Source organism: Bombina bombina, chromosome 2 (genome assembly GCF_027579735.1).
Source record: "Bombina bombina isolate aBomBom1 chromosome 2, aBomBom1.pri, whole genome shotgun sequence".
Classification (NCBI taxonomy): Eukaryota; Metazoa; Chordata; class Amphibia; order Anura; family Bombinatoridae; genus Bombina; species Bombina bombina.
The window spans coordinates 1,327,785,239-1,327,812,768 of NC_069500.1; the positions used below are offsets into that span (position 1 = coordinate 1,327,785,239).

The 27,530-nt window shown below is 39.0% G+C and overlaps 1 protein-coding gene across 1 annotated transcript in view; it reads right to left on the reverse strand.

The window, feature by feature from the left end:
* The window catches only part of HTT (huntingtin), a gene marked incomplete in the record, with an annotated part of 1,068,170 nt that overhangs the window by 416,734 nt on the left and 623,906 nt on the right, over positions 1 to 27,530 (reverse strand). Inside the window, 3 exon segments of the mRNA XM_053704193.1 lie at positions 11,590 to 11,732; positions 13,381 to 13,619; positions 15,135 to 15,257. Coding sequence (XP_053560168.1) covers positions 11,590 to 11,732; positions 13,381 to 13,619; positions 15,135 to 15,257 — 505 coding nt within the window.

A 27,530-nucleotide genomic window follows, 5' to 3' on the forward strand; every position in this document is an offset into this window, starting at 1 on the left:
GTAAAAATTCTTGGAGCTGATGCTAGGCCAAACGGTAGAGCCACAAACTGGTAATGCTTGTCTAGGAAAGAGAATCTCAGAAACTGATAGTGATCTGGATGAATCGGAATATGCAGATATGCATCCTGTAAATCTATTGTAGACATATAATGCCCTTGCTGAACAAAAGGCAGGATAGTCCTTACAGTTACCATCTTGAATGTTGGTATCCTTACATAACGATTCAATATTTTTAGATCCAGAACTGGTCTGAAGGAATTCTCCTTCTTTGGTACAATGAAGAGATTTGAATAAAACCCCAGCCCCTGTTCCAGAACTGGAACTGGCATAATTACTCCAGCCAACTCTAGATCTGAAACACATTTCAGAAATGCTTGAGCCTTCGCTGGGTTTACTGGGACACGGGAAAGAAAAAAATCTCTTTGCAGGAGGCCTTATCTTGAAGCCAATTCTGTACCCTTCTGAAACAATGTTCTGAAACCAGAGATTGTGAACGGAATTGATCCAAATTTCTTTGAAAAAACGTAATCTGCCCCCTACCAGCTGAGCTGGAATGAGGGCCGCACCTTCATGTGGACTTAGGAGCTGGCTTTGGGTTTCTAAAAGGCTTGGATTTATTCCAAACTGGAGATGGTTTCCAAACTGATACCGCTCCTGAGGATGAAGGATCAGGCTTTTGTTCCTTGTTGTGATGAAAGGAACGAAAACGAATATTAGACCTAAATTTACCTTTAGATTTTTTATCCTGTGGTAAAAAAGTTCCTTTCCCTCCAGTAACAGTTGAGATAATAGAATCCAACTGAGAACCGAATAATTTATTACCCTGGAAAGAAAGGGATAGCAAAGTTGACTTAGAAGACATATCAGCATTCCAAGTTTTAAGCCATAAAGCTCTTCTAGCTAAAATAGCTAGAGACATATACCTGACATCAACTCTAATGATATCAAAGATGGCATCACAAATAAAACTATTAGCATGTTGTAGAAGAATAATAATGCTATGAGAATTATGATCTGTTACTTGTTGCGCTAAAGCTTCTAACCAAAAAGTTGAAGCTGCAGCAACATCCGCTAAATATATAGCAGGAGTAGAGACAGCCCCATCAACCTTAGGGATTTTGTCCCAAAACTCTAATCTGTCAGATGGCACAGGATATAATTGCTTAAAACGTTTAGAAGGAGTAAATGAATTACCCAAATTATTCCATTCCCTGGAAATTACTTCAGAAATAGCACCAGGGACAGGAAACAATTCTGGAATAACTACAGGAGATTTAAAAACCTTATTTAAACGTTTAGATTTAGTATCAAGAGGACCAGAATCCTCTATTTCTAATGCAATTAATACTTCTTTAAGTAAAGAACGAATAAATTCCATTTTGAACAAATATGAAGATTTATCAGCATCAACCTCTGAGACAGAATCCTCTGAACCAGAAGAACCATTATCAGTATCAGAATGATGATGTTCATTTAAAAATTCATCTGAAAAATGAGAAGTTTTAAAAGACTTTTATGTTTACTAGAAGGAGAAATAACAGACATAGCCTTCTTAATGGATTTAGAAACAAAATCTCTTATGTTATCAGGAACACTCTGAGTATTAGATGTTGACGGAACAGCAACAGGTAATGTAACAGTACTAAAGGAAATATTATCTGCATTAACAAGTTTGTCATGACAAACAGTACAAACAACAGCTGGAGGAACAGATACCAAAAGTTTACAGCAGATACACTTAGCTTTGGTAGCTCCAGCACCAGGCAGCGATTTTCCAGAAGTATCTTCTGACTTAGCTTCAACGTGGGACATCTTGCAATATGTAATAGAAAAAACAACATATAAAGCAAAATTGATCAAATTCCTTAAATGACAGTTTCAGGAATGGGAAAAAATGCCAGTGAACAAGCTTCTAGCAACCAGAAGCAATAAATAATGAGACTTAAATAATGTGGAGACAATAGTGACGCCCATATTTTTTTAGCGCCAAAAAAGCCGCCCACATTATTTGGCACCTAAATGCTTTTGGCGCCAAAAATGACGCCACATCCGGAACGCCGACACTTGGCGCAAAAAAACGTCAAAAATGACGCAACTTCCGGCGACACGTATGACGCTGGAAACAGAAAAAAAATTTTGCGCCAAAAAAGTCCGCGCCAAGAATGACGCAATAAAATGAAGCATTTTCAGCCCCCGCGAGCCTAACAGCCCACAGGGAAAGTCAAATTTTAAGGTAAGAAAAAATTGATTTATTCATATGCATTATCCCAAATATTAAACTGACTGTCTGAAATAAGGAACGTTGAACATCCTGAGTCAAGGCAAATAAATGTTTTAATACATATATTTAGAACTTTATAAAAAAAGTGCCCAACCATAGCTTAGAGTGTCACAGAAAATAAGACTTACTTACCCCAGGACACTCATCTACATGTAGTAGAAAGCCAAACCAGTACTGAAACGAGAATCAGTAGAGGAAATGGTATATATAAGAGTATATCGTCGATCTGAAAAGGGAGGTAAGAGATGAATCTCTACGACCGATAACAGAGAACCTATGAAATAGACCCCGTAGAAGGAGATCACTGCATTCAAATAGGCAATACTCTCCTCACATCCCTCTGACATTCACTGCACGCTGAGAGGAAAACCGGGCTCCAACCTGCTGCGGAGCGCATATCAACGTAGAATCTAGCACAAACTTACTTCACCACCTCCATAGGAGGCAAAGTTTGTAAAACTGATTTGTGGGTGTGGTGAGGGGTGTATTTATAGGCATTTTGAGGTTTGGGAAACTTTGCCCCTCCTGGTAGGAATGTATATCCCATACGTCACTAGCTCATGGACTCTTGCTAATTACATGAAAGAAATTTTAATTTCATAAAACATCATTTATGTTTACCTGATAGATTAATTTATTTCATGATGGTGAGAGTCCATGATCCATTACTCCTGGGAATTATCTAGACCCCAAGAGCCCTATAAATCCCCTCCTGCATACCTTTGTCTAACGTATAGCCAAGCAAACTGAGGTAAGTAAAAGGAATAAGAGCCATAAAAGGAGCAGGGAAAAAAGATAACTAACCCCCAAAATATATAAGGGTTGGGGTATCGTGGACTCTCACCGCCATGAAAGAAATGAAGTTATCAGGGAAGCATAAATTACATTTTCATACAGGTGGTGAGAGTCCATGATCCATTACTCCTGGGAACTAATACCCAAGCAGTGGGGTCCATGAGTAATAATATGAAGGGAGGGATTTAAAAAACATCTGCACTTTCACAGAGATTTTTTTTCCCCAATGCACTTATAATAAATCAAACAGGCAAAAAAAATCAAACTGACATAGCCGCCTGAAGAACCTTTTGACTAAAGGCTTCTTCAGAAGAAGCAAAACATCCACGGCCAGATTACAAGTGGAGTATTAATTGCGCTAGAAATAAGTCTTTTTGCACACGTCGGGTTGCACTCGTATTATGAGTTGAAAAGTAAACTGTTCTTGTATTTGAAGAACATTGGAATGTGAAATATTTATATTTTCATGTCGGGTTAGCGCACTTGAGATTATGCGATCGGGTTTGCATGAGTGTAGGGTGTTTTTTTACCACTTTTTTTTATTCATTGACATCTATGGGGGAGTATGTGAATGCGCATGCAATATTCTAAGTTCGTCTTTTTGCGCTTGTCGGGTTAGCATGTGAGTTTACTTCCAACTCATAATACGAGCGTAGCAAGGAAGAAAAGCTTACTTCTAGCACAGTTAACCCTCAAGTGGAAGCGCAAAAAACCACTCCACTTGTAATCTGGACCCATCTATCTATCTATCTATCTATATATATATATATATATATATATATATATATATACACACACATACATACACACATATATATATATATATATACACATACATATACATACACACATAATACATACATTACATACATATATACTGTATATATATATAGCGATAAGGCTCAACTGGCAAGGACTGCCAAAGACATGCTTTTTGACACTAATCTTCATAATATCAAACACAGCATCACACATGAAAGAATTTGAAAGACTAGACAACCAGTAAGAAGAAGCAGCCACATCAGCAATAGAAATAGCTGGACTGAGCAAATATCCTTCTTTGAAGACTTATTTTCTATCTAATGGGTTATTAAAAGAAGTACTGTCTTCCAAAGGAATAGTAGTACGTCTAGCCAGAGAGGAAATGTCCCCATCAAGCTTGGGAATAGTTTCCCACAAATCAATATTAGCAGCAGGTAAAGGATATAACTTTTTAAACCTTGCAGAAACATTACCTGGCTTTGACCATTCCCTAAAAATCATGTCAGAGAAAGCATCAGGAATAGGGAAAACCTCAGGGAGATTAACAAGTGTCTTAAAAACTGAATTTAAACTATTACTAGGCTTATCAGAAAATGTAGGATCTTTAACCCCTAAAGTAATTAAGACCTCCTTTAAAAGAGAACAAATATGTTCAAATTTAAACAAAAAAAGAGGAAATATCAGGTTCAACATCAGATGAGGATTCCATATCACCAGAGGAAACTTCACCATCTGAAGACATAAAAGTATCCCTGGCTTCAGGGCACATAGAAATTGTAGAAGGTAAAATCTGAACAGACCTTTTATGCTTGTTTGAAGGCATGAGAGCAGCCAGCGCCTCAAACTGCAGCCTTGATAAAAAAAATTCCCAGTAGGTGAGATCATATCAGTATTCTCCTGTAATGAACAAACAGAAGGTGCGTTCATACCCAAAGAAACAGCATTAGGTTGGTCTGAATAATAATAATTCTAGACATGAGTCACATAACTGAACTGGAGAAGGCACTAAAGCTTTCTTACAATAAGCACACATAATAATTGTAGAAAGGTGTTCAGGAGACTTGGGTAGATTTAGGGACACAATCAGACTGCTCCATATGACAAAGCAATGCAACAAACACTATAACCCCCTTAAAAGCTCTTGAGGAATGGAAATCACTTACCCCCTTTCCAAAGTAGATTTTTGTTTTTTAAACTCACAGGTACAATTTGCGCTAAGCCAAACTGCAAAAAAAAGCAGGAGACATCAACATCCGAAGAGCAGATAACGCTTCTCAGAGAGAATTAACACGCACAAAAGAACTAACAGCTATAAGGAATTTTAGCCCACCAAAAAAATAAACAAACCAATGTGTGCATAGCAGAGGACGAACTTGTGCGCCAAAAAAGCCGACTGTTGCAAAATAGCAAGGGAGTAGTGAAAAATATTCTGCCCCAGGACCATATACATATGTGTGTATATATATATATATATATATATATATATATATATAACATATAAAACATGGGGGTTTGGTTAAGCACACCTAACAAAAACATATTATATATTAAGCACATATTGTGGGAGTGCTGCCAAAACGACCAAAGTAAATACAAACAACAAAGTATTGGCGCACATCCAAATGAAGCCACACTTATAATAATATAAAGGCTGCAAAAAATGCCTGCTAAAACTTTATACTTTTAAATAAAACTGGGATCTTAGTCACACAATATGGCCATATTCTGCTCAGCCAGTCACCACTTACAAGGTGTCCCAAAATAGACAGGTCCTAACACTATAAATATTAACCTTACTGGGCTGAATCATTTGATTCTAATATAGAATTCCAACACTGTGGTACTATAATATATATATATATATATATATATATATATATGACACTGTCTTTGAGAAAGGCTGTGTTCCTTTGTACCTTTACTCCTCTCACTATGTCCTGTGAACTGTAGGTTTTTAATGAAATTCAATAAATATTTGAACTTTTAAACAGACATTCCACCAGCAAATAAGCAGCAGACAGCAAAACCAGTACTGAAACATATAAGCAGAGGTTAATGAATAGGAGTATACAGTGCTCATAAGTTTTCATACCCTGGGAGAATTTATGATTTCTTGGCCATCTTTCAGAGAACATGAATGATCACACAAAAACTTTTCTTTCACTCATGGTTAGTGTTTGGCTGAAGCCATTTATTATCAATCAACAGTGTTTACTCTTTTTAAATCATAATGACAACAGAAACTACCCAAATGACCCTGATCAAAAGTTTACATACCCTGGTGATATTGGCCTGATAACATGCACACAAGTTGACACAAAGGGGTTTGAATGGCTATCAAAGGTAACCATCTTTACCTGTGATTTGTTTGCTTGTAATTAGTGTGTGTGTATAAAAGGTCAATGAGTTTCTGGACTCCTGACAGACCCTTGCATCTTTCATCCAGTGCTGCACTGACGTTTCTGGATTCTGAGTCATGAGGAAAGAAAAAGAATTGTCAAAGGATCTGTGAGAAAAAGGTAGTTGAACTGTATAAAACAGGAAAGGGATATAAAAAGATATCCAAGGAATTGAGAATGCAAATCAGCAGTGTTCAAACTCTAATCAAGAAGTGGAAAATGAGGCGTTCTGTTTGATAACATACTGCATTCATCTTGCCATCAATTTTTACCAAATTTCCTGTGCCTTTGTAGCTCACACATCCCCAAAACATCAGCGATCCACCTCCGTGTTTCACAATAGGAATGGTGTACCTTTCATCATAGACCTTGTTGACTCCTCTCCAAATGTAGCGTTTATGGTTGTGGCCAAAAAGCTCAATTTTGGTCTCATCACTCCAAATGACTTTGTGCCAGAAGGTTTGAGGCTTGTCTCTGTGTTGTTTGGTGTATTGTAAGTGGGATACTTTGTGGCATTTGCGTAGTAATGGCTTTCTTCTGGCGACTCGACCATGCAGCCTATCTTTCCTTATTATGCATCTTGAAACAGCCACACCACATGTCCTGCATTTGTCTTTGCATCCCGAATAATTTTCTTGGCAGTTGTGGCTGAAATTTTAGATGGTCTACCTGACCGTGGTTTGGTTTCAACAGAACCCCTCATTTTCCACTTCTTTATTAGAGTTTGAACACTGCTGATTTGCATTCTCAATTCCATGGATATCTTTTCATATCCCTTTCCTGTTTTATACAGTTCAACTACCTTTTCCCGCAAATCCTTTGACAATTCTTTTGCTTTCCCCATGACTCAGAATCCAGAATCATCAGTGCAGCACTGGATGAAAGATGCAAGGGTCTGTCAGGAGTCCAGAAACTCATTGACCTTTTATACACACACACACACACACACACACTAATTACAAGAAAACAGATCACAGGTGAGGATGGATACCTTTAATAGTCATTCAAACCCCTTTGTGTCAACTTGTGTGCATGTTATCAGGCCAAAATCACCAGGGTATGTAAACTTTTTATCTGGGAAATTTTGGTAGTTTCTGTTGTCATTATGGATTTAAAAAGAGTAAACACAGTTGATTGATAATAATGGCTTCAGCCAAACACTAACCATGAGTGAAAGAAAAGTTTTTGTGTGATCATTCATATTCTCTGAAAAATGGCCAAGAAATCCTAAATTCTGCCAGGGTATGTAAAACTTATGAGCACAACTGTATTGTATATCCATTGAGGAAGGCAAAAAGACAAGTCCCTGTGACCAAATATGAAAGGTTTATGAAAAATTTCCTATGAGGTGAAAAAAAGAGTCTCAAACCATACCCCCATATACATCCATCTGAAACACACTGTGCTCTGAGGGTACACCAGACATCAATATAGACTGAAAAACCCTCATTTTAATTATTCAACCACCTCCAGCAGAGGCAAAGTAAAGAATGAGGTACGTGTGAGGGGTTTTATAGGGCTCTTGGGGGTTGGGAATCTTTGCCTCCTCCTAGTAGTAGAGAAGATTAATTCCCAGGAGTAATGGATTGAGAACTCTCACCACATATATTAAAGAAATCCAGTGTTAAAGGAACATACTAGTGCAAAAAATGCATGACAAAGAGGTCCTGAGCACTTGAGGGAAAAATTTAAAAATAAACTTTATTAGCCAAGAGTTAAAAAGTCTATAAACATGCTGGATAACAAGGAGAACAATCCTGACATGTTTTGCGCATTTAGCGGTGCTTAATCATAGGATATGGTTTAAAAAATACCATCTTCCATTTTAAGGGGACTCAACCAATCAGAGAACTAGATAAGAACTCCAATAGGAGACGCCCCAGATAAATTAAAGGTGGTATAAGAAAAATAGAAGATTAAAAAAAAAATAGTGATAAAATACAGGTTCACAATTCTTATATACTATCAAATTAGTATGAATATATATACTTTCAAATGAGTATGAATTGATATAGAACAACATGGCTGATGGAGAATTATACAGTAGAGTATATAAGTACATAAGAGACCTTTTTATTTATGGAATTCTGTTAATTTATGTCACTGTATTTTTGTATTATGCTTTGTCCTATCTTATTTATTTATAAAATATTTATTTATTTATAAAATATTTATTTATTTATAAAATATTTTACCAGGAAGGATACATTGAGATTTCTCTCGTCTTCAAGTATGTCCTAAGTCCACAAAACATTGTACAATAGAATACAAAAACACTATTAATACATAATATATGCAAAATTTAACATAGAACAGGTAGGAAATATATAATCAACCATGACAGGTGCATTCTGTTTTGAGGGATCTCTTAAAGGATTTTAGGCTTGGGGAAGGTTTGAAAGTGTGCAGGAGGTCGTTCCATAATTGTGGTGCTCTGTAGGAAAAGGAGGATCAAGCTGCTTTCTTTTTGTATTGTGGCCAACTAAATAATGTGCTGGTACTGGATCGGAGGTTATGGGAGGTGGGAACAACCGGGGAGAGCATTCTGCTCAGGTAGGGTGGGAGCTTCCCAGAAAAGCTCTTAAACACAAGGCTGGAAAGATGGAGGGTGCGTCTGGATTCCAGCAACAGCCAGTTTAGTTCTTTTAGCAAGTCACAATGGTGGGTCCTGTAGTTACATTGTAACACAAAGCGGCAGAACGAGTTATACAATGTATTAAGTTTATTAAGGTGAGTTTGCAGTGCAGGTGCATATACTACATCCCCATAATCAATGATTGGTATCAGCATTTGCTGTATAATCTTTTCCTTTACTGTAGGGCTGAGGCAGGATTTGTTTATGTACAGGGCACATAGTTATAGATAGAGTTTAGATGCAAGTTTTTTCATGTGGAGGCCAAAAGATAGATTGGGGTCTTACAACATATCCAAGCATTTGAAAGAGTGGACTGCGGTCAGTGTGCAATTTGATTTTGTTTTGATGCGTAGATGGGAATTTTGTAGTTTGTGTAATTTAGGTACTGTTCCAAAGATCATTGTGACAGTTTTGTCAGTGTTTAGGAAGAGTTTGTTTTTTGAGATCCACTTTTCTAACTCTGTGAACTGGTCTTGGAGCACTGCCTCAAGCTGCAGCAGATCGGATTTGCTTGCATAGATTACCGTGTTGTCTGCGTACATGTGTACAGTTGAGGATTTGCAGACATTTGGCAGAACATTTATAAATAATGTGAATAGTAGGGGGCCGAGAATGGAACCTTGGGGAACACCACACATGACTGGGAGAGGGAGGGAGTTGCTGTCAGAAATGGAGACATACTGTGATCGATCCGATACATATGATAGAAACGAGGTTAGCGGACGATCACCAATACCAGAGTTTTTTAGTTTGAGAAGTAGTATGTTGTGGTCTACTGTGTGATCTCAATCTTTATTTTATATTATTTGACAATTTTAGCAATAATAGTTAAAAAAGAAAATATGATATTATATTTAAATGTATGCACTTACAATGATAGGTATATAATGTATTATTAATCAGTAAAGTATTAAATGTCCCCCTGGGATGACAAGTGTCCAATTTTAGAATCCAAAATAATTCTCTCTTTGTTAAATATTAATGCCTATCCCCCCCCCCCCCCGGGTAGTGTTTTACAATTTTAATGATCTGCACCCCAAAGTCAGGAATAATGGTGAGGTGCAGGCCATTGAAATGTTTTGCTATAGCTGAATCCTTGTTAAAGTTTTCAACATTTCTTAGATGCCATCTAAATCTCTTGCGCAATCCGCGAGAGGTTTGTCCTACATATTCTTGGTTACAGCTAATTAGATAGATCTGTTAGAGCATGCAATATTTGTACTATTGAGGGCCAACTCCATGTGTTTAACACCTGCACAGAGATAAAAAATCCCCCTTTGAGCAGCAATCACTGCAGCTGGCGAGTTGAAGCATATACCATGTTTTAATATACAATAAATAAAAAAAAATACTAAAATGTATGATTCATAAATATTTAAAATATATATTAAGGGTAAAATATTTGTCTCTCTCTGTATATCAGTGATTATCAAACAATGCCTACACATGCCCTAGTAGACATGTTGTAGAACCTTGGCACACTAGCACGCAGTGCTGCCCCCATTATTACTGCCATACTGTCTGCCACCAGCCATCAAGGGATTAAATCCCTGCTGTGAGTGTTTCAAGCAAACAAGGGGTTAAATCCCCATATTTTACAAGTAATCAGGGGGTTAAACAGCTGTTTGTGAATGTGTTACTGATAAGGATGAGGATGATACTGATAAATCACTATTTTGCCCATATTAAAAATGATATAGGATACTGCATAATAAATTTAATTTCCTAAACATTATTTACCAAAAACACAGATAACAGTTTCATGGACACAAAGAAAGGAACATATTACATATTTAGACCATATGTATTTAGGAATAAAACCACATACTAATTAGATAATTTTGGATGATGGTAATATAGTATCATGCCCTTATATTATAAAATAAGAATTGCACATTGTTCTTATGAACCCATTTGCCAGCAGGTGATTCTCTAGGGATGACCTACAAATGTGAGTTTAATAGAAATTAAGTCTTTAGAACCCACACTGTATTGTTTACATAGACCAGAGATACAATGTTGCTTACAACTAGATAACATATTATGAAAAGAGTTTACACTAACCACTGAATCGTAAAGAATGATACAATACACATTTTTCATTATATAACCTCAAAAACAGCATTCTTCATAAAAAATATTCCTAATATGTAGTAGAGGATTATGTTGAAATTCAGCAGATTATTGAGCCATCTGGTGGGACTGTACTGCAAACCCTAAGGAATGAATTAAATAGAAGTACAAAATCTAATTTTGTCTCTAACATGCCAATTGTACAGGGCTTACGTAATTCTAAAATTAAATTAGTATTATAAGCATGATGCATATATTTAACCCCTTACTTTCACTTAAAAAAACATAGTACTAGAATTAATGTGATTTAGAACCAAGCATTATAACTTAAAGAACCTAGTCACATTTTAGATTTGGAATGTTTATCAGATTAATGGAAATGCCAGCATGCTCATATAGAATTTGCAGAGAAAGTGTCAGAAAAACTTTGAAGAGGTCAGTCACTACAGATCTTAAAGACAGAATAAAAATCTACCTTTCAATTAAAATAAGTTATTTGGCCCCATTATGTAAAATATTAAATATGAAAAATATTACAGCAAGTCATAATAATGTTATTTCATTTTAAAAGCTATAAACTTATCAAAAGGCCTCTTGCAAATATGATGCAGTAAATATATTGTGGCACATTATATTCTATTTACCAGATTTGAAGATATGAATCAAACACATAAGCAAGGTACCAAGTTGCTGACAGTAAAAAGTGTGCTGTTGCTCACTCAAATCCACTTTGAGCTCCTTGTATACTATTTCTTCCAAAAGAATTCCGACCAGTTGCAGGAGAAACCTAAGGAGGAGAATAAAAGAATATTAATAACACAGGACAATTTTTTTAAGTACACGGGACAAATTTTTTTTAAGTACCGCGGTTCCAACCCTTGCTCCCTCTCTCTCCCCCTCTCGTTTGCGTGCTCTCTCCCCCCTCTCTTTTGAGCTCTCTCTCTCCCCCCTATTTTGCGCTCTCTCTCTCTCCCCCTCTTTTGCTCTCTACCCCCTCTTTTGCTCTCTCTCCCCCCTCTTTTGCTCGCTTTCTCTCTCTTCCCCCCCTCTTCTGCTCTCTCCCCCCTCTTTTGCTCTCTCTCCCCTCTTTTGCTCTCTCTCTCGCCCTCTTTTACTCTCTCCCCCTCTTTATTTAAAAAAGCAAGAATGTAAAGCTTAAGAGCTGGCCCATATTTAGTTCAGCTCCTGGGTAGCGCTTGCTGATTGGTGGTTAATTGTAGCCAACAATCAGCAAGTGCTACCCAGGTGCTGAACTATGCCAGGAGGTAATGTATGTTGGTAAGGTGGGGCAGCTGAGAGAAATTAGGGATGTATAAAGTAGGGAGATCCGATGTCTCGGAGTTTTAATTTCTCAAAAGGGGTTCATTCTCTAGACATCTCGGAACGGCCTTTGTGGATTGGGAGGAGGCAGTGTAGAGCATGTATACCATTTTGGGGTAATTGGTGGACCTGCAGAGAAATTGGGATTATTAAGAGTTGGTGTTAAGGGAGAGGGTATTGTGGATAGTGTGGTATGTTTGGTTATTAATTTTGTCCAGACTTCAAAAGTTTCATTAATTATTGGCTAAGTGTTGGTAAGGGGGGGTAGTGTATAGCCAGCAACAACTCCCAAGCTGACGGCAGTTGGTCAATTTGTGTTCCAGTCATATCCAGAGCTTGCAGTTGTCATCTAGAGAGCACCATTCGAGAATTTTATGCATAAAAACAGCAGTCCGATATAGTCCTATGTCAGGGACACTCAAACCACCCAAATGCTTGTGTATTGTTAGAGTGGATTTTGCTATGCGAGGAGGTCTTTTCTCCAAATGTTTGCATTGATGATAGCTTGAAGTCTTGGGATGTAGGCTGTTGGTAGAGGGATAGGGGTTGTTTGGAAGAGGTACAATATTTAAGGTAGAATGGTTTTAAAAACGTTCATGCGACCCAACCATGAGATGTTCCTAGGTGACCATTACAAGATTTTTGCTGATATACTTTTTATCAGGGCTTCATAGTTCAGTGCAGACAGTTTTTGAGGATCTGCGGAAAGATAGATCACCAAATATTTAAGGGAGTTTCCTTTTATAGTAAAGGGAAGGTCTTTGGAAAGTGACTTCTCTGGTGCTTGTATAATGGCATTCCCAAGGCTATAACTAGCAGGAATGGAAGGCTCACAACAAAGAAAATACATATTGAAAACCATAACATTTCTTGTTTAGTCTCCAAGTCAGGAGACACCCTTGAAAACACAAACACCATCCACCTGGCATATTTGCAAGAAACAGGGAAGAGATTCAATCTCAGCACAGACTCTCACATTTCAAATCTGATAGGGAAGAGAAGGAGTCATAAAGATTTTAGGGTGGTCTCTACATAGCCCAAGTGGCACCAGGACCCACGACCATAAAAAGAGTTCTATTTTGTTACATTGCTGAACAAAAAGTATGTGTATTTACCTTGAAAAGGTTTCCTCTGGGAGTGGTTTAGCCTGGTTTTGGTCGACAGTTTCTTCTGGAACTAGATTATTATTATCTCCAACCCTGAGTTTATTAATAATCTGACAACTGAGATGCATAGGTGACAAGGATAACTCTTGGATTCGAGACAATACAATATCTTCAGTGGACTGAGAGATCAGAACTCTAAGAATTGCCAAAATCCCAGATATCCATAGCTGGACAGTGTTCACTGAAGCCTGTATGAAGTATGGAAAAATGTATTACTGAAACGATTATTAAAGGACTATCTTAAAAAATAAATAATAAATACAGTATGGTCTAATAGAAAAACAAATTATATATCAAAAATAGAAAAACAATTGAACTTTTCCCCTTTTTGTTTTATTAAATAGAAATACATAGCACATTATCTTCTGGCTTGCTTTAGGCAAATACACTCTCTTTCTCTTCAAACTGCTGCGCTAGAGCAAACAGACAAGTGACATTAAATGTATACACATTACCACTATTTTCTTGAGGTGTTCATTTACAGAATCAGACAAGAACAAGACAAAACCCATGCATTGACCCCAGATTGCTAAGGGGCAATTGTTATTTTAAACAAGTATACAAATGATTTAAAAAAATATTTAACATTAATTCTAAATGAATGTTCTAATGCAAAATTACATATTCTAAACTACTAAAATATGCATGATCCTAGCTTTCTGTGTATTTAACCCCCCACAAAAGGATTAAACACATAGGCAAAGTCCTGCTTGGGAGCCAAAAGTATGGCAGAACATGGTTAGCAAGACAATTAGAAGCAGCAGATACATGCAGCAATATGTGCTGCTCAATATGCTTCCTGTGTGGTACATTATCCATGTAGAGCATGTACTGTCTGTTTCTGAATGTCTCTTTAAAGGGACACTGAACCCAATTTTTTTCTTTTGTGATTCAGACAGAGCATGCAATTGTAAGCAACTTTCTAATTTACTCCTATTTTCAAATTTTCTTCATTCTCTTGGCATGTTTATTTGAAAAGCAAGAATGGAAGTTTAGATGCCGGCCCATTTTTGGTGAACAACCTGGGTTGTCCTTGCTGATTGGACAGCACCAATAAACAAGTGCTGTCCATGGTTCTGAACCCAACATTTACTGGCTCCTTAGCTTAAATGCCTTATTTTTCAAATAAAGATAGCAAGAGAACAAAGAAAAATTGATAATAGGAGTAAATTAGAAAGTTGCTTAAAATTGCATGCGCTATCTGAATCATGAAAGAAAAAATTTGGGTACAGTATCCCTTTAAGGAAAACCTTTTGTACTTTTGTATAACTGACAGTAATTCTAACAGGTAAAGTCATTTATAAATCATAAAACAAATTTAAAGTTAAAGCGATACTGAACCCAAATTTTTTCTTTCATGATTCAGATAGAGCATGCAATTTTAAGCAACTTTCTAATTTACTCCTATTAGACATTTTTCTTCATTCTCTTGCTATTTTTATTTGAAAAAGAAAGTCCAGAACCCTGGACAGCACTTGTTTAATGGTAGGTGAATTTATCCACCAATCAGCAAGAACAACCCAGGTTGTTCATCAAAAATGGGCCGGCATCTAAAATTACATTCTTGCTTTTCAAATTAGAAAGTTGCTTAAAATTGCATGCTCTCTCTCAATCATGAAAGAAAAAAATTGGGTTCAGTGTCCCTTTAAGCACTCACAAAATAATATAGAATAGTATAGTAATGTACATATGCAGTGACTTACCATAGTGCAAGGAACAACAAACATACTCCTCAGCAACATGTCTACGGGACGCAAAGCAGAGGGAGCCAATATTTCAAACAAAGTGTTCAATACTCCAAGAGCCTCATGAGAGTCTATGTGCATCTACAAAACATAACACCATGTCAGAGACATTAACATCTATGTCTACCTTTTTAATCAGCTAAAGCATCATACGGAGGATAAGTATCCAAACAGCTGGAAATGCATAAAAAAAACATATTTATGTCCAACCTTATAATGTATTTATTTCATGGTGGCAAGAGACATAAATAATGTTTCTTCTGTTATGTGTGATCAGTCCACGGGTCATCATTACTTCTGGGATATAACTCCTCCCCAACAGGAAATGCAAGAGGATTCACCCAGCAGAGCTGCATATAGCTCCTCCCCTCTACGTCAGTCCCAGTCATTCTCTTGCACCCAACGACTAGATAGGATGTGTGAGAGGACTATGGTGATTATACTTAGTTTTTATGACTTCAATCAAAAGTTTGTTATTTTAAAATAGCACCGGAGCGTGTTATTACTTCTCTGGCAGAGTTTGAGGAAGAATCTGACAGAGATTTTTTTACTATGATTTTAACCGGAGTCGTTAAGATCATATTGCTGTTCTCGACCATCTGAGGGAGGTAAAGGCTTCAGATCAGGGGACAGCGGGCAGATGAATCTGCATTGAGGTATGTGGCAGTTTTTGTTTTCTGAATGGAATTGATGAGAAAAGCCTGCCATACCGTTAAAATGACATGTATGTATACACTTCAGTATTCTGGGGATGGTATTTCACCGGAACTACTGTGTTAAGGTCACTAATCCTTTTAATAACTATTCTCATGTTAAACGTTTTTGCTGGAATGTAGAATCGTTTACATTGCTGAGGTACTGTGTGAATAAATGTTTGGGCATTATTTTCCACTTGGCAGTTTTTTGCTTTAATTGTGACAGTTTCGTTTCTCTTCACTGCTGTGTGGGAGAGGGAGGGGCCGTTTTTGGCGCTCTTTGCTACGCATCAAAAAATTCCAGTCAGCTACTTTTATATGTCCTGCATGATCCGGTTCATCTCTGACAGATCTCAGGGGTCTTCAAACTTCTTTGAAGGGAGGTAAATTCTCTCAGCAGAGCTGTGAGAATTCTTATAGTGACTGTGTATAAAAAACGTTGTTTTGTTTTCTTATGTACAAATTTAATTAGTGTTGTTTTTTACTAATGGGAACAAACCTTTGCTAAAAGTTGTGTTGTTTTAAAATTTGATGCAATAACTGTTTTTCAGTTCATTATTTCAACTGTCATTTAATCGTTAGTACCTCTTTGAGGCACAGTACGTTTTTTGCTAAAAAAGATTATAACCAAGTTGTAAGTTTTTTGCTAGTGTGTTAAACATGTCTGACTCAGAGGAAGATATCTGTGTCATTTGTTCCAATGCCAAGGTGGAGCCCAATAGAAATTTATGTACTAACTGTATTGATGCTACTTTAAATAAAAGTCAATCTGTACAATGTGAACAAATTTCACCAAACAGCGAGGGGAGAGTTATGCCGACTAACTCGCCTCACGCGACAGTACCTGCATCTCCCGCCCGGGAGGTGCGTGATATTTTGGCGCCTAGTACATCTGGGCGGCCATTACAGATAACATTACAAGATATGGCTACTGTTATGACTGAAGTTTTGTCTAAATTACCTGAACTAAGAGACAATATTTAGAAAGATGTTTCCAATAGACGCCACCACTCGGGACTTATGGCAAACGGTCCCCAAGGTGGAGGGAGCAGTTTCTACTTTAGCTAAGCGTACCACTATCCCGGTGGAGGATAGCTGTGCTTTCTCAGATCCAATGGATAAAAAATTAGAGGGTTACCTTAAGAAAATGTTTGTTCAACAAGGTTTTATATTACAACCCCTTGCATGTATCGCGCCGATTACGGCTGCGGCAGCATTTTGGATTGAGTCGCTTGAAGAGAACCTTAGTTCCTCTACGCTAGACGACATTACGGACAGGCTTAGAGTCCTTAAACTAGCTAATTCTTTCATTTCGGAGGCCGTAGTACATTTAACCAAACTTACGGCTAAGAACTCAGGATTCGCCATACAGGCACGCAGGGCACTGTGGCTAAAATCCTGGTCAGCTGATGTTACTTCTAAGTCCAAATTACTTAATATACCTTTCAAGGGGCAGTCCTTATTCGGGCCCGGTTTGAAAGAAATTATCGCTGACATTACGGGAGGTAAGGGCCACGCCCTACCTCAAGACAAGGCCAAAGCTAAGGCTAGACAGTCTAATTTTCGTCCCTTTCGGAATTTCAAAACAGGAGCAGCATCAACCTCCACTGCACCAAAACAGGAAGGAGCTGTTGCTCGTTACAGGCAAGGCTGGAAGCCTAACCAGTCCTGGAACAAAAGCAAGCAGGCCAGGAAACCTGCTGCTGCCCCAAAGACAGCATGAACCGAGAGCCCCCGATCCGGGACCGGATCTAGTAGGGGGCAGACTCTCTCTCTTCGCCCAGGCCTGGGCAAGAGATGTTCAGGATCCCTGGGCACTAGAGATCATATCTCAGGGATACCTTCTAGACTTCAAATTATCTCCCCCAAGAGGGAGATTTCATCTGTCAAGGTTGTCAACAAACCAGATAAAGAAAGAAGCGTTTCTACGCTGCGTACAAGATCTGTTAACAATGGGAGTGATCCATCCGGTTCCGTGGTCGGAACAAGGACAAGGGTTCTACTCAAACCTGTTTGTGGTTCCCAAAAAAGAGGGAACTTTCAGGCCAATCTTAGATTTAAAGACTCTAAACAAATTCCTAAGAGTTCCATCGTTCAAAATGGAAACTATTCGGACAATCTTACCCATGATCCAAGAGGGTCAGTACATGACCACAGTGGATTTAAAGGATGCTTACCTTCACATACCGATCCACAAAGATCATCACCGGTATCTAAGGTTTGCCTTCTTAGACAGGCACTACCAGTTTGTAGCTCTTCCATTCGGATTGGCTACGGCTCCAAGAATCTTCACAAAGGTTCTGGGTGCCCTTCTAGCGGTACTAAGACCGCGAGGGATTTCGGTAGCTCCGTACCTAGACGACATTCTAATACAAGCTTCAAGCTTTCAAACTGCCAAGTCTCATACAGAATTAGTTCTGGCATTTCTAAGGTCGCATGGATGGAAAGTGAACGAAAAGAAGAGTTCTCTCTTTCCTCTCACAAGAGTTCCATTCTTGGGGACTCTTATAGATTCTGTAGAAATGAAGATTTACCTGACAGAAGACAGGTTAACAAAACTTCAAAATGCATGCCGCGTCCTTCATTCCATTCAACACCCGTCAGTAGCTCAATGCATGGAGGTGATCGGCTTAATGGTAGCGGCAATGGACATAGTACCTTTTGCACGCCTACACCTCAGACCGCTGCAATTATGCATGCTAAGTCAGTGGAATGGGGATTACTCAGATTTGTCCCCTACTCTGAATCTGAATCAAGAGACCAGAAATTCTCTTCTATGGTGGCTTCATCGGCCACACCTGTCCAGGGGAATGCCATTCAGCAGGCCAGACTGGACAATTGTAACAACAGACGCCAGCCTACTAGGTTGGGGCGCTGTCTGGAATTCTCTGAAGGCTCAGGGACTATGGAATCAGGAGGAGAGTCTCCTTCCAATAAACATTCTGGAATTGAGAGCAGTTCTCAATGCCCTTCTGGCTTGGCCCCAGTTAATAACTCGGGGGTTCATCAGGTTTCAGTCGGACAACATCACGACTGTAGCTTACATCAACCATCAGGGAGGGACAAGAAGCTCCCTAGCAATGATGGAAGTATCAAAGATAATTCGCTGGGCAGAGTCTCACTCTTGCCACCTGTCAGCAATCCACATCCCGGGAGTGGAGAACTGGGAGGCGGATTTCTTGAGTCGCCAGACTCTTCATCCGGGGGAGTGGGAACTTCATCCGGAGGTCTTTGCCCAAATACTTCGACGTTGGGGCAAACCAGAGATAGATCTCATGGCGTCTCGCCAGAACGCCAAACTTCCTCGCTACGGGTCCAGATCCAGGGATCCGGGAGCAGTTCTGATAGATGCTTTGACAGCACCTTGGAACTTCAGGATGGCTTATGTGTTTCCACCCTTCCCGCTGCTTCCTCGATTGATTGCCAAAATCAAACAGGAGAGAGCATCAGTAATTCTAATAGCACCTGCTTGGCCACGCAGGACTTGGTATGCAGATCTAGTGGACATGTCATCCTGTCCGCCTTGGTCTCTACCTCTAAGACAGGACCTTCTGATACAGGGTCCATTCAAACATCAAAATCTAACTTCTCTGAAGCTGACTGCTTGGAAATTGAACGCTTGATTTTATCAAAACGTGGTTTTTCTGAGTCGGTTATTGATACCCTGATTCAGGCTAGGAAGCCTGTTACCAGAAGGATTTACCATAAAATATGGCGGAAATACCTATACTGGTGCGAATCCAAAGGTTACTCCTGGAGTAAGGTTAGGATCGCTAGGATATTGTCTTTTCTACAAGAAGGTTTAGAAAAGGGTTTATCAGCTAGTTCATTAAAGGGACAGATTTCAGCTCTGTCCATCTTGTTACACAGACGTCTGTCAGAAAATCCAGACGTCCAGTCCTTTTGTCAGGCTTTAGCTAGGATCAAGCCTGTGTTTAAAGCTGTTGCTCCACCATGGAGTTTAAACTTAGTTCTTAACGTTTTACAGGGTGTTCCGTTTGAACCCCTTCATTCCATTGATATAAAAATGTTATCTTGGAAAGTTCTGTTTTTAATGGCTATTTCCTCGGCTCGAAGAGTCTCTGAGTTATCAGCCTTACATTGTGATTCCCCTTATCTGATTTTTCACTCAGACAAGGTAGTTCTGCGTACTAAACCTGGGTTCTTACCTAAGGTAGTCACTAACAGGAACATCAATCAAGAGATTGTTGTCCCATCCTTGTGTCCAAATCCTTCTTCAAAGAAGGAACGTCTTTTACACAATCTGGATGTAGTTCGTGCCCTCAAGTTCTACTTGCAGGCAACTAAAGATTTTCGCCAAACTTCTTCCTTGTTTGTCGTTTACTCTGGACAGAGGAGAGGTCAAAAAGCTTCTGCTACCTCTCTCTCTTTTTGGCTTCGTAGCATAATACGTTTAGCCTATGAGACTGCTGGACAGCAGCCTCCTGAAAGAATTACAGCTCACTCCACTAGAGCTGTGGCTTCCACTTGGGCCTTTAAGAATGAGGCCTCTGTTGAACAGATTTGCAAGGCTGCAACTTGGTCTTCGCTTCATACTTTTTCCAAATTTTACAAATTTGACACTTTTGCTTCTTCGGAGGCTATTTTTGGGAGAAAGGTTCTTCAGGCAGTGGTTCCTTCTGTATAATGAGCCTGCCTATCCCTCCCGTCATCCGTGTACTTTTGCTTTGGTATTGGTATCCCAGAAGTAATGATGACCCGTGGACTGATCACACATAACAGAAGAAAACATAATTTATGCTTACCTGATAAATTCCTTTCTTCTGTTGTGTGATCAGTCCACGGCCCGCCCTGTTTTAAGGCAGGTAAATATCTTTTAAATTATACTCCAGTCACCACTTCACCCTTGGTTACTCCTTTCTCGTTGTTTCTTGGTCGAATGACTGGGACTGACGTAGAGGGGAGGAGCTATATGCAGCTCTGCTGGGTGAATCCTCTTGCATTTCCTGTTGGGGAGGAGTTATATCCCAGAAGTAATGATGACCCGTGGACTGATCACACAACAGAAGAAAGGAATTTATCAGGTAAGCATAAATTATGTTTTTTTTTTTTCCATATAGGTGGTGGGAGTCCACGAGCTGTTACATATGGGATTAAAATAAAAATTTAAAAAAAGGTTTCTTTCATGTAATTGGCAAGAGTCCATGAGCTAGTGACGTATGGGATATACAATCCTACCAGGAGGGGCAAAGTTTCCCAAACCTCAAAATGCCTATAAATACACCCCCCACCACACCCACAATTCAGTTTTACAAACTTTGCCTCCTATGGAGGTAGTGAAGTAAGTTTGTGCTAAGATTTCTACGTTGATATGCGCTTCTCAGCATTTTGAAACCCGATTCCTCTCAGAGTACAGCGAATGTCAGAGGGATGTGAAGGGAGTATCACCTATTGAGTGCAATGGTTTTCCTCACGGGAGATTTATTTCATAGGTTCTCTGTTATCAGTCGTAGAGATTCATCTCCTACCTCCCTTTTCAGATCGACGATATACTCTCATATTCCAATACCTCTACTGATAACCGTTTCAGTACTGGTTTGGCTATCTGCTTTATGTGGATGGGTGTCTTTCGGTAAGTATGTTTTTATTACTTAAAACACTCTCAGCTATGGTTTGGCACTTTATGTATTAATATAAAGTTCTAAATATATGTATTGTATTTATATTTGCCATGAGTCAGGTTCATGTATTTCCTTTTTGCAGTTTCATATTTGGGAAAATAAACATATTAAGAAATATTTTTCTTACCTGGGGTTTTAAATTGACTACATTTTTCTTTGCAAATTGCGGGCAGGATTAGGCCCGCGGGTGCGCCATATGCTAAACTTTATTGCGTCATTCTTGGTGCGAGAAATTTTGGCGCGAAAGTACGTCCATTGACGCAAGTTCGTCATTTCCGACTTCATAGTTGACGCCGAGTTCCTTACACAAGGTTGCGTCGTTAGTGACGCGAGTATCCGGACGTTGTTGGAGCCAAAAAAATTTCAGTTAGGCTGTGAGTCAAACTTGGCGCCAAATTTTTCATTATTTTGTCACCCCATTGCTATATGCCTCTTTCTATGACAGAGAGATGCTATTTGCATCTTTTCCCATTCCTGAAACTGTCATATATATAAGGAAATTGATAATTTTGCTTTATATGTTGTTTTTTCTTTTACATTTTGCAAGATGTCTCAATCTGATCCTGTCCCAGAAGTATCTGTTGGAACTTTGCTGCTGATATCGGTTCTACCAAAGCTAAGAGCATTTGTTGTAAACTTGTGGAGATTATGGACCCAAGTTATCAAGGTCTGTCGGACCTGATCCGACAGTGCGGATCAGGTTCGACAGACCTCGCTGAATACGGCAAGCAATACGCTCGACGTATTCAGCATTGCACCAGCAGCTCACAAGAGCTGCTGGTGCAACGCCGCCCCCTGCAGACTCGCGGCCAATAGGCTGCCAGCAGGGGGGTGTCAATCAACCCGATCGGGTTGATTTCCGGCGATGTCTGTCCGCCTGCTCAGAGCAGGCGGACAGGTTATGGAGCAGCGGTCTTTGTGACCGCTGCTTCATAACTGCTGTTTTTGGCGAGCCTGCAGGCTCGCCAGAAACACGGGGCATCAAGCTCCGTTTGGAGCTTGATAAATATGCCCCTATATCTCCGAATGTCATTTGTATTAGTTGTCATGATAAACTTTTACATGTAGATAATGTGTCCATCAGTAATAGTGCATTGCCAGTTGCAGTTCCTTCAACTTCTAATGTACATGATATTCCTATGAATTTTAAAGAATTTGTTACTGATTCTATTCAGAAGGCTCTGTCTGCTTTTCCGCCTTCTAATAAACGTAAAAGGTCTTTTAAAACTTCTCATATCGGTCATTTGAAATTTCAAATGACCGACAACATAATGAATTATCCTCCTCTGATGAGGATCTATCTGATTCAAAAGATCCATCCTCAGATATTGACACTGACAAATCTACTTATTTATTTAAAATGGAGTATATTCGTTCTTTGTTAAAAGAAGTGTTAATAACTTTGGATATTGAGGAAACCAGTCCTCTTGACATTAAAACTAGTAAACGTTTAAATTCTGTTTTAAAACCTCCTGTGGTTACTCCAGAGGTTTTTCCTATTCCTGATGCTATTTCTGATATGATTTCTAAGGAATGGAATAAGCCGCGTACTTCCTTTATTCCTTCTTCAAGGTTTAAAAAATTGTATCCTTTACCAGCAATTTCAATAGAGTTTTGGGAAAAGATCCCCAAAGTTGATGGGGCTATTTCTACTCTTGCTAAACGTACCACTATTCCTTTGGAAGATAGTACTTCTTTTAAGGATCCTTTAGATAGGAAACTTGAATCTTATCTAAGGAAAGCTTATTTATATTCAGGTCATCTTCTCAGGCCTGCAATTTCTTTAGCTGATGTTGCAGCTGCATCAACTTTTTGGTTGGAAAATTTAGCGCAACAAGAATTTGATTCTGAATTATCTAGCATTGTTCGCTTACTGCAATATGCTAATTATTTTATTTGTGATGACATTTTTGATATTATCAAAATTGATGTTAGATCCATGTCTTTAGCTATTTTAGCTAGAAGAGCTTTGTGGTTTAAATCTTGGAATGCTGATATGACATCTAAGTCTAGATTGCTATCTCTTTCTTTCCAAGGTAATAATTTATTTGGTTCTCAGTTGGATTCTATAATTTCAACTGTTACTGGGGGGAAGGGAGTTTTTTTGCCTCAGGATAAAAGACCTAAGGGTAAATCTAAGGCTTCTAATCGTTTTCGTTCCTTTTGTCAAAATAAGGAACACAAATCTAATCCTTCCCCCAAGGAATCTGTTTCTAATTGGAAGCCTTCCTCAAATTGGAATAAATCCAAGCCTTTTAAGAAACCAAAGTCAGCCCCTAATTCCGCATGAAGGTGTGGCCCTCATTCCAGCTCAGCTGGTAGGGGCAGATTAAGGTTTTTCAAGGATGTTTGGATAAATGTCTGTCCAAAATCAATGGATTTAGAGCATCAGGGGTCTCTCAGGGGTCTCTCAGGCGTCTCTCAGGGGTATCGAATAGGATTCAGAGTAAGACCTCCTGTGAGAAGATTTTTTCTCTCACGCATACCAGCAAATCCAGTAAAACCTCAGGCTTTCCTGAAGTGTGTTTCAGACCTGGAGTTTTCAGGGGTAATCATGCCAGTTCCTTTTCAGGAACAGGGTCTGGGGTTTTATTCAAATCTATTAATTGTCCAAAAGAAGGAAAATTCATTCAGACCAGTTCTGGTTCAGAAAATTTTGAATCGTTATGAAAGAGTACCAACTTTCAAGATGGTGACTATAAGGACTATTCTGCCTTTTGTTCAGCAAGGACATTATATGTCTACAATAGACTTGCAGGATGCATACCTTCATATTCCGATTCATCCAGAACATTACCAGTTCCTGAGATTCTCTTTTCTAGACAAGCATTACCAATTTGTTGCTCTTCCATATGGCCTAGCAACAGCTCCAAGAATATTTTCAAAGGTTCTCGGTGCCCTGCTCTCTGTAACCAGAGAGCAGGGTATTGCGGTGTTTCCTTATTTGGGCGATATCTTGGTACTAGCTCAGTCTTTATGTTCTGCAGAATCTCACACAAATCAACTAGTGTTGTTTTTTCGAAAACATGGTTGGAGGATCAATTTACCAAAAAGTTTCTTGATTCCTCAGACAAGGGTCACCTTTTTAGGCTTCCAGATAGATTCAGTGTCCATGACTCTGTCTCTAACAGACAAGAGACGTTTAAAATTGGTTGCAGACTGTCGCACCTTCAGTCTCAGTCATTCCCTTCAGCGGCTATGTGCATGGAAGTTTTAGGTCTCATGACTGCAGCATCGGACGCGATTCCCTTTGCTCGTTTTCACATGAGACCTCTCCAGCTTTGTATGCCTTTGTATGCTGAATCATTGGTGATGGGATTATACAAAGATATCACACGACCTTCTCTGACGTGGTGGTTAAATCGCCAGCGTTTAGTTCAAGGCCTCTTTTGTGCGGCCAACCTGGACTGTGATCACAACAGATGCGAGTCTTTCAGGTTGGGGAGCTGTTTGGGGATCTCTGACAGCACAAGGGGTTTGGAAATCTCAAGAGGCGAGATTACCAATCAATATTTTAGAACTCTGTGCAATTCTCAGAGCTCTTCAGCTTTGGCCTCTGTTGAAGAGAGAACCGTTCATTTGTTTTCAGACAGACAATATCACAACAGTGGCATATGTCAATCATCAGGGTGGGACTCACAGTCCCCAAGCTATGAAAGAAGTATCTTGGATACTTGTTTGGGCGGAATCCTATCTAATTTCTGCGGTACATATCCCAGGTGTAGAAAATTGGGAGGCAGATTATCTCAGCCGTCAGACTTTACATCCGGGGAAGTGGTCCTTCCATGCAGATGTGTTTTCTCAGATTGTTCAGATGTGGGGTCTTCCAGAGTTAGATCTGATGGCCTCTCATCTAAACAAGGCGGAAGCAGTGGATGCGTTGACACTTCCTTGGTGTTATCAACCTGCTTATATTTTCCCGCCTCTAGTTCTTCTTCCAAGAGTGATCTCCAAAATCATCATGGAGCAATCGTTTGTGTTTCTGGTGGCTCCAGCATGGCCTCACAGGTTTTGGTATGCGGATCTTGTTCGGATGTCCAGTTGCCAACCTAGGCCACTTCCGTTAAGGCCGGACCTATTGTCTCAAGGTCCGTTTTTCCATCAGGATCTCAAATCATTAAATTTGAAGTTGTGGAAATTGAACGCATAGTGCTAAGTCATAGAGGTTTCTCTGACTCAGTGATTAATACAAGTTACAAGCTCGTATATCTGTCTCTAGGAAGATTTATTATAGAGTTTGGAAGACTTACATTTCATGGTGTTCTCATAAATTCTCTTGGCATTCTTTTAGAATTCCTAGAATTTTAGTTTCTTCAGGATGGTTTGGATAAGGGTTTGTCTGCAAGTTCCTTGAAGGGACAAATCTCTGCTCTTTCTGTTTTATTTCACAGAAAGATTGCTAAACTTCCTGATATTTACTGTTTTGTACAGGCTTTGGTCCGTATCAAGCCTGTCATTAAATCAATCTCTCCTCCTTGGAGTCTTAATTTGGTTTTGAGGGCTTTACAGGCTCCTCCATTTGAGCCTATGCATTCTCTGGAAATTAAACTACTTTCTTGGAAAGTGTTGTTCCTTTTGGCCATCTCTTCTGTTAGAAGAGTTTCCGAATTATCTGCTCTTTCTTGTGAATCTCCTTTTCTGATTTTCCATCAGGATAAGGCAGTTTTGCGATCAGATTCATACTCCATAATCCATTGATTTTGGACAGAATCTGCCCAAAAGTTTTGGAAGAATCTTAATCTGCCCCCTACCAGCTGAGCTGGAATAAGGGCAGCACCTTCATGCAGACTTGGGGGCTGGCTTTGGTTTCTTAAACGGTTTGGATTTACTCCAACTTGAAGAAGGTTTCCAATTGGAAGCAGATTCTTTGGGGGAAGGATTAGGTTTCTGTTCCTTATTTTGACGAAAGGAACGAAAACGGTAAGAAGTCTTAGATTTACCCTTAGGTCTTTTACCCCGAGGCATAAAAACTCCCTTCCCCCAGTGATAGTTGAAATAATCGAATCCAACTGAGAACCAAATAACTTATTACCTTGGGAAAAAAAAGAGATAGTAATCTAGACTTAAATACCATGTCAGCATTCCAATATTTGAGCCTCAAAGCTCTTCTAGCTAAAATAGCTAAAGACATAGATTTAACATCAATTTTGATGCTATCAAAAATGGCATCACAGATAAAATTATTAGCATGTTGAAACAAGCGAACAATGCTGGACAAATCAGGATCCATATCCTGTTGCGCTAAACTCTCCAACCAAAAAGCTGCAACATCAGCCATAGAAATGGCAGGCCTGAGAAGATAGCCAGAATATAAATAAGCTTTCCTTAGATAAGATTCAAGTTTCCTATCTAAAGGGAACTTTTAGTAAGAGTAGAAATAGCCCGATCAACTTTGGGGATCTTTTCCCAAAACTCCAATCTAACTGTTGGCAAAGGATACGATTTTTTAAACCTTGAAGAAAGAATAAAAGTACCACCAGGCCTATTCAATTCCTTAGAAATCATATCAGAAATAGCATCAGGAACTGGAAAAACCTCTGGAGTAACCACAGGAGGTTTATAAACAGAATTTAAACGTTTACTAGTTTTAATATCAAGAGGAATAGTTTCCTCAATATCCAATGTAATCAACACCTCTTAACAAAGAACGAATATACTCCATTTTAAATAAATAAGTAGATTTGCCAGTGACAATATCTGAGGAAGGATCTTCTGAATCAGATAGATCCTCATCAGAGGAGGAAAATTCAGTATGTTGTCGGCCATTTGAAATTTCATGAACTTTATGAGAAGTTTTAAAATACCTTTTACGTTTATTAGAAGGCGGGATGGCAGACAAAGTCTTCTGAATCGCATCAGCAATAAAATCTTTTATATTCACAGGTATATCATGTACATTAGATGTTGAAGGAACAACAGGCATTGCACTATTACTGATGGACACATTCTCTGCATGTAAAAGCTTATCATGACAACTATTACATACCACAGTTGGAGATATAATCTCCCCAAATTTA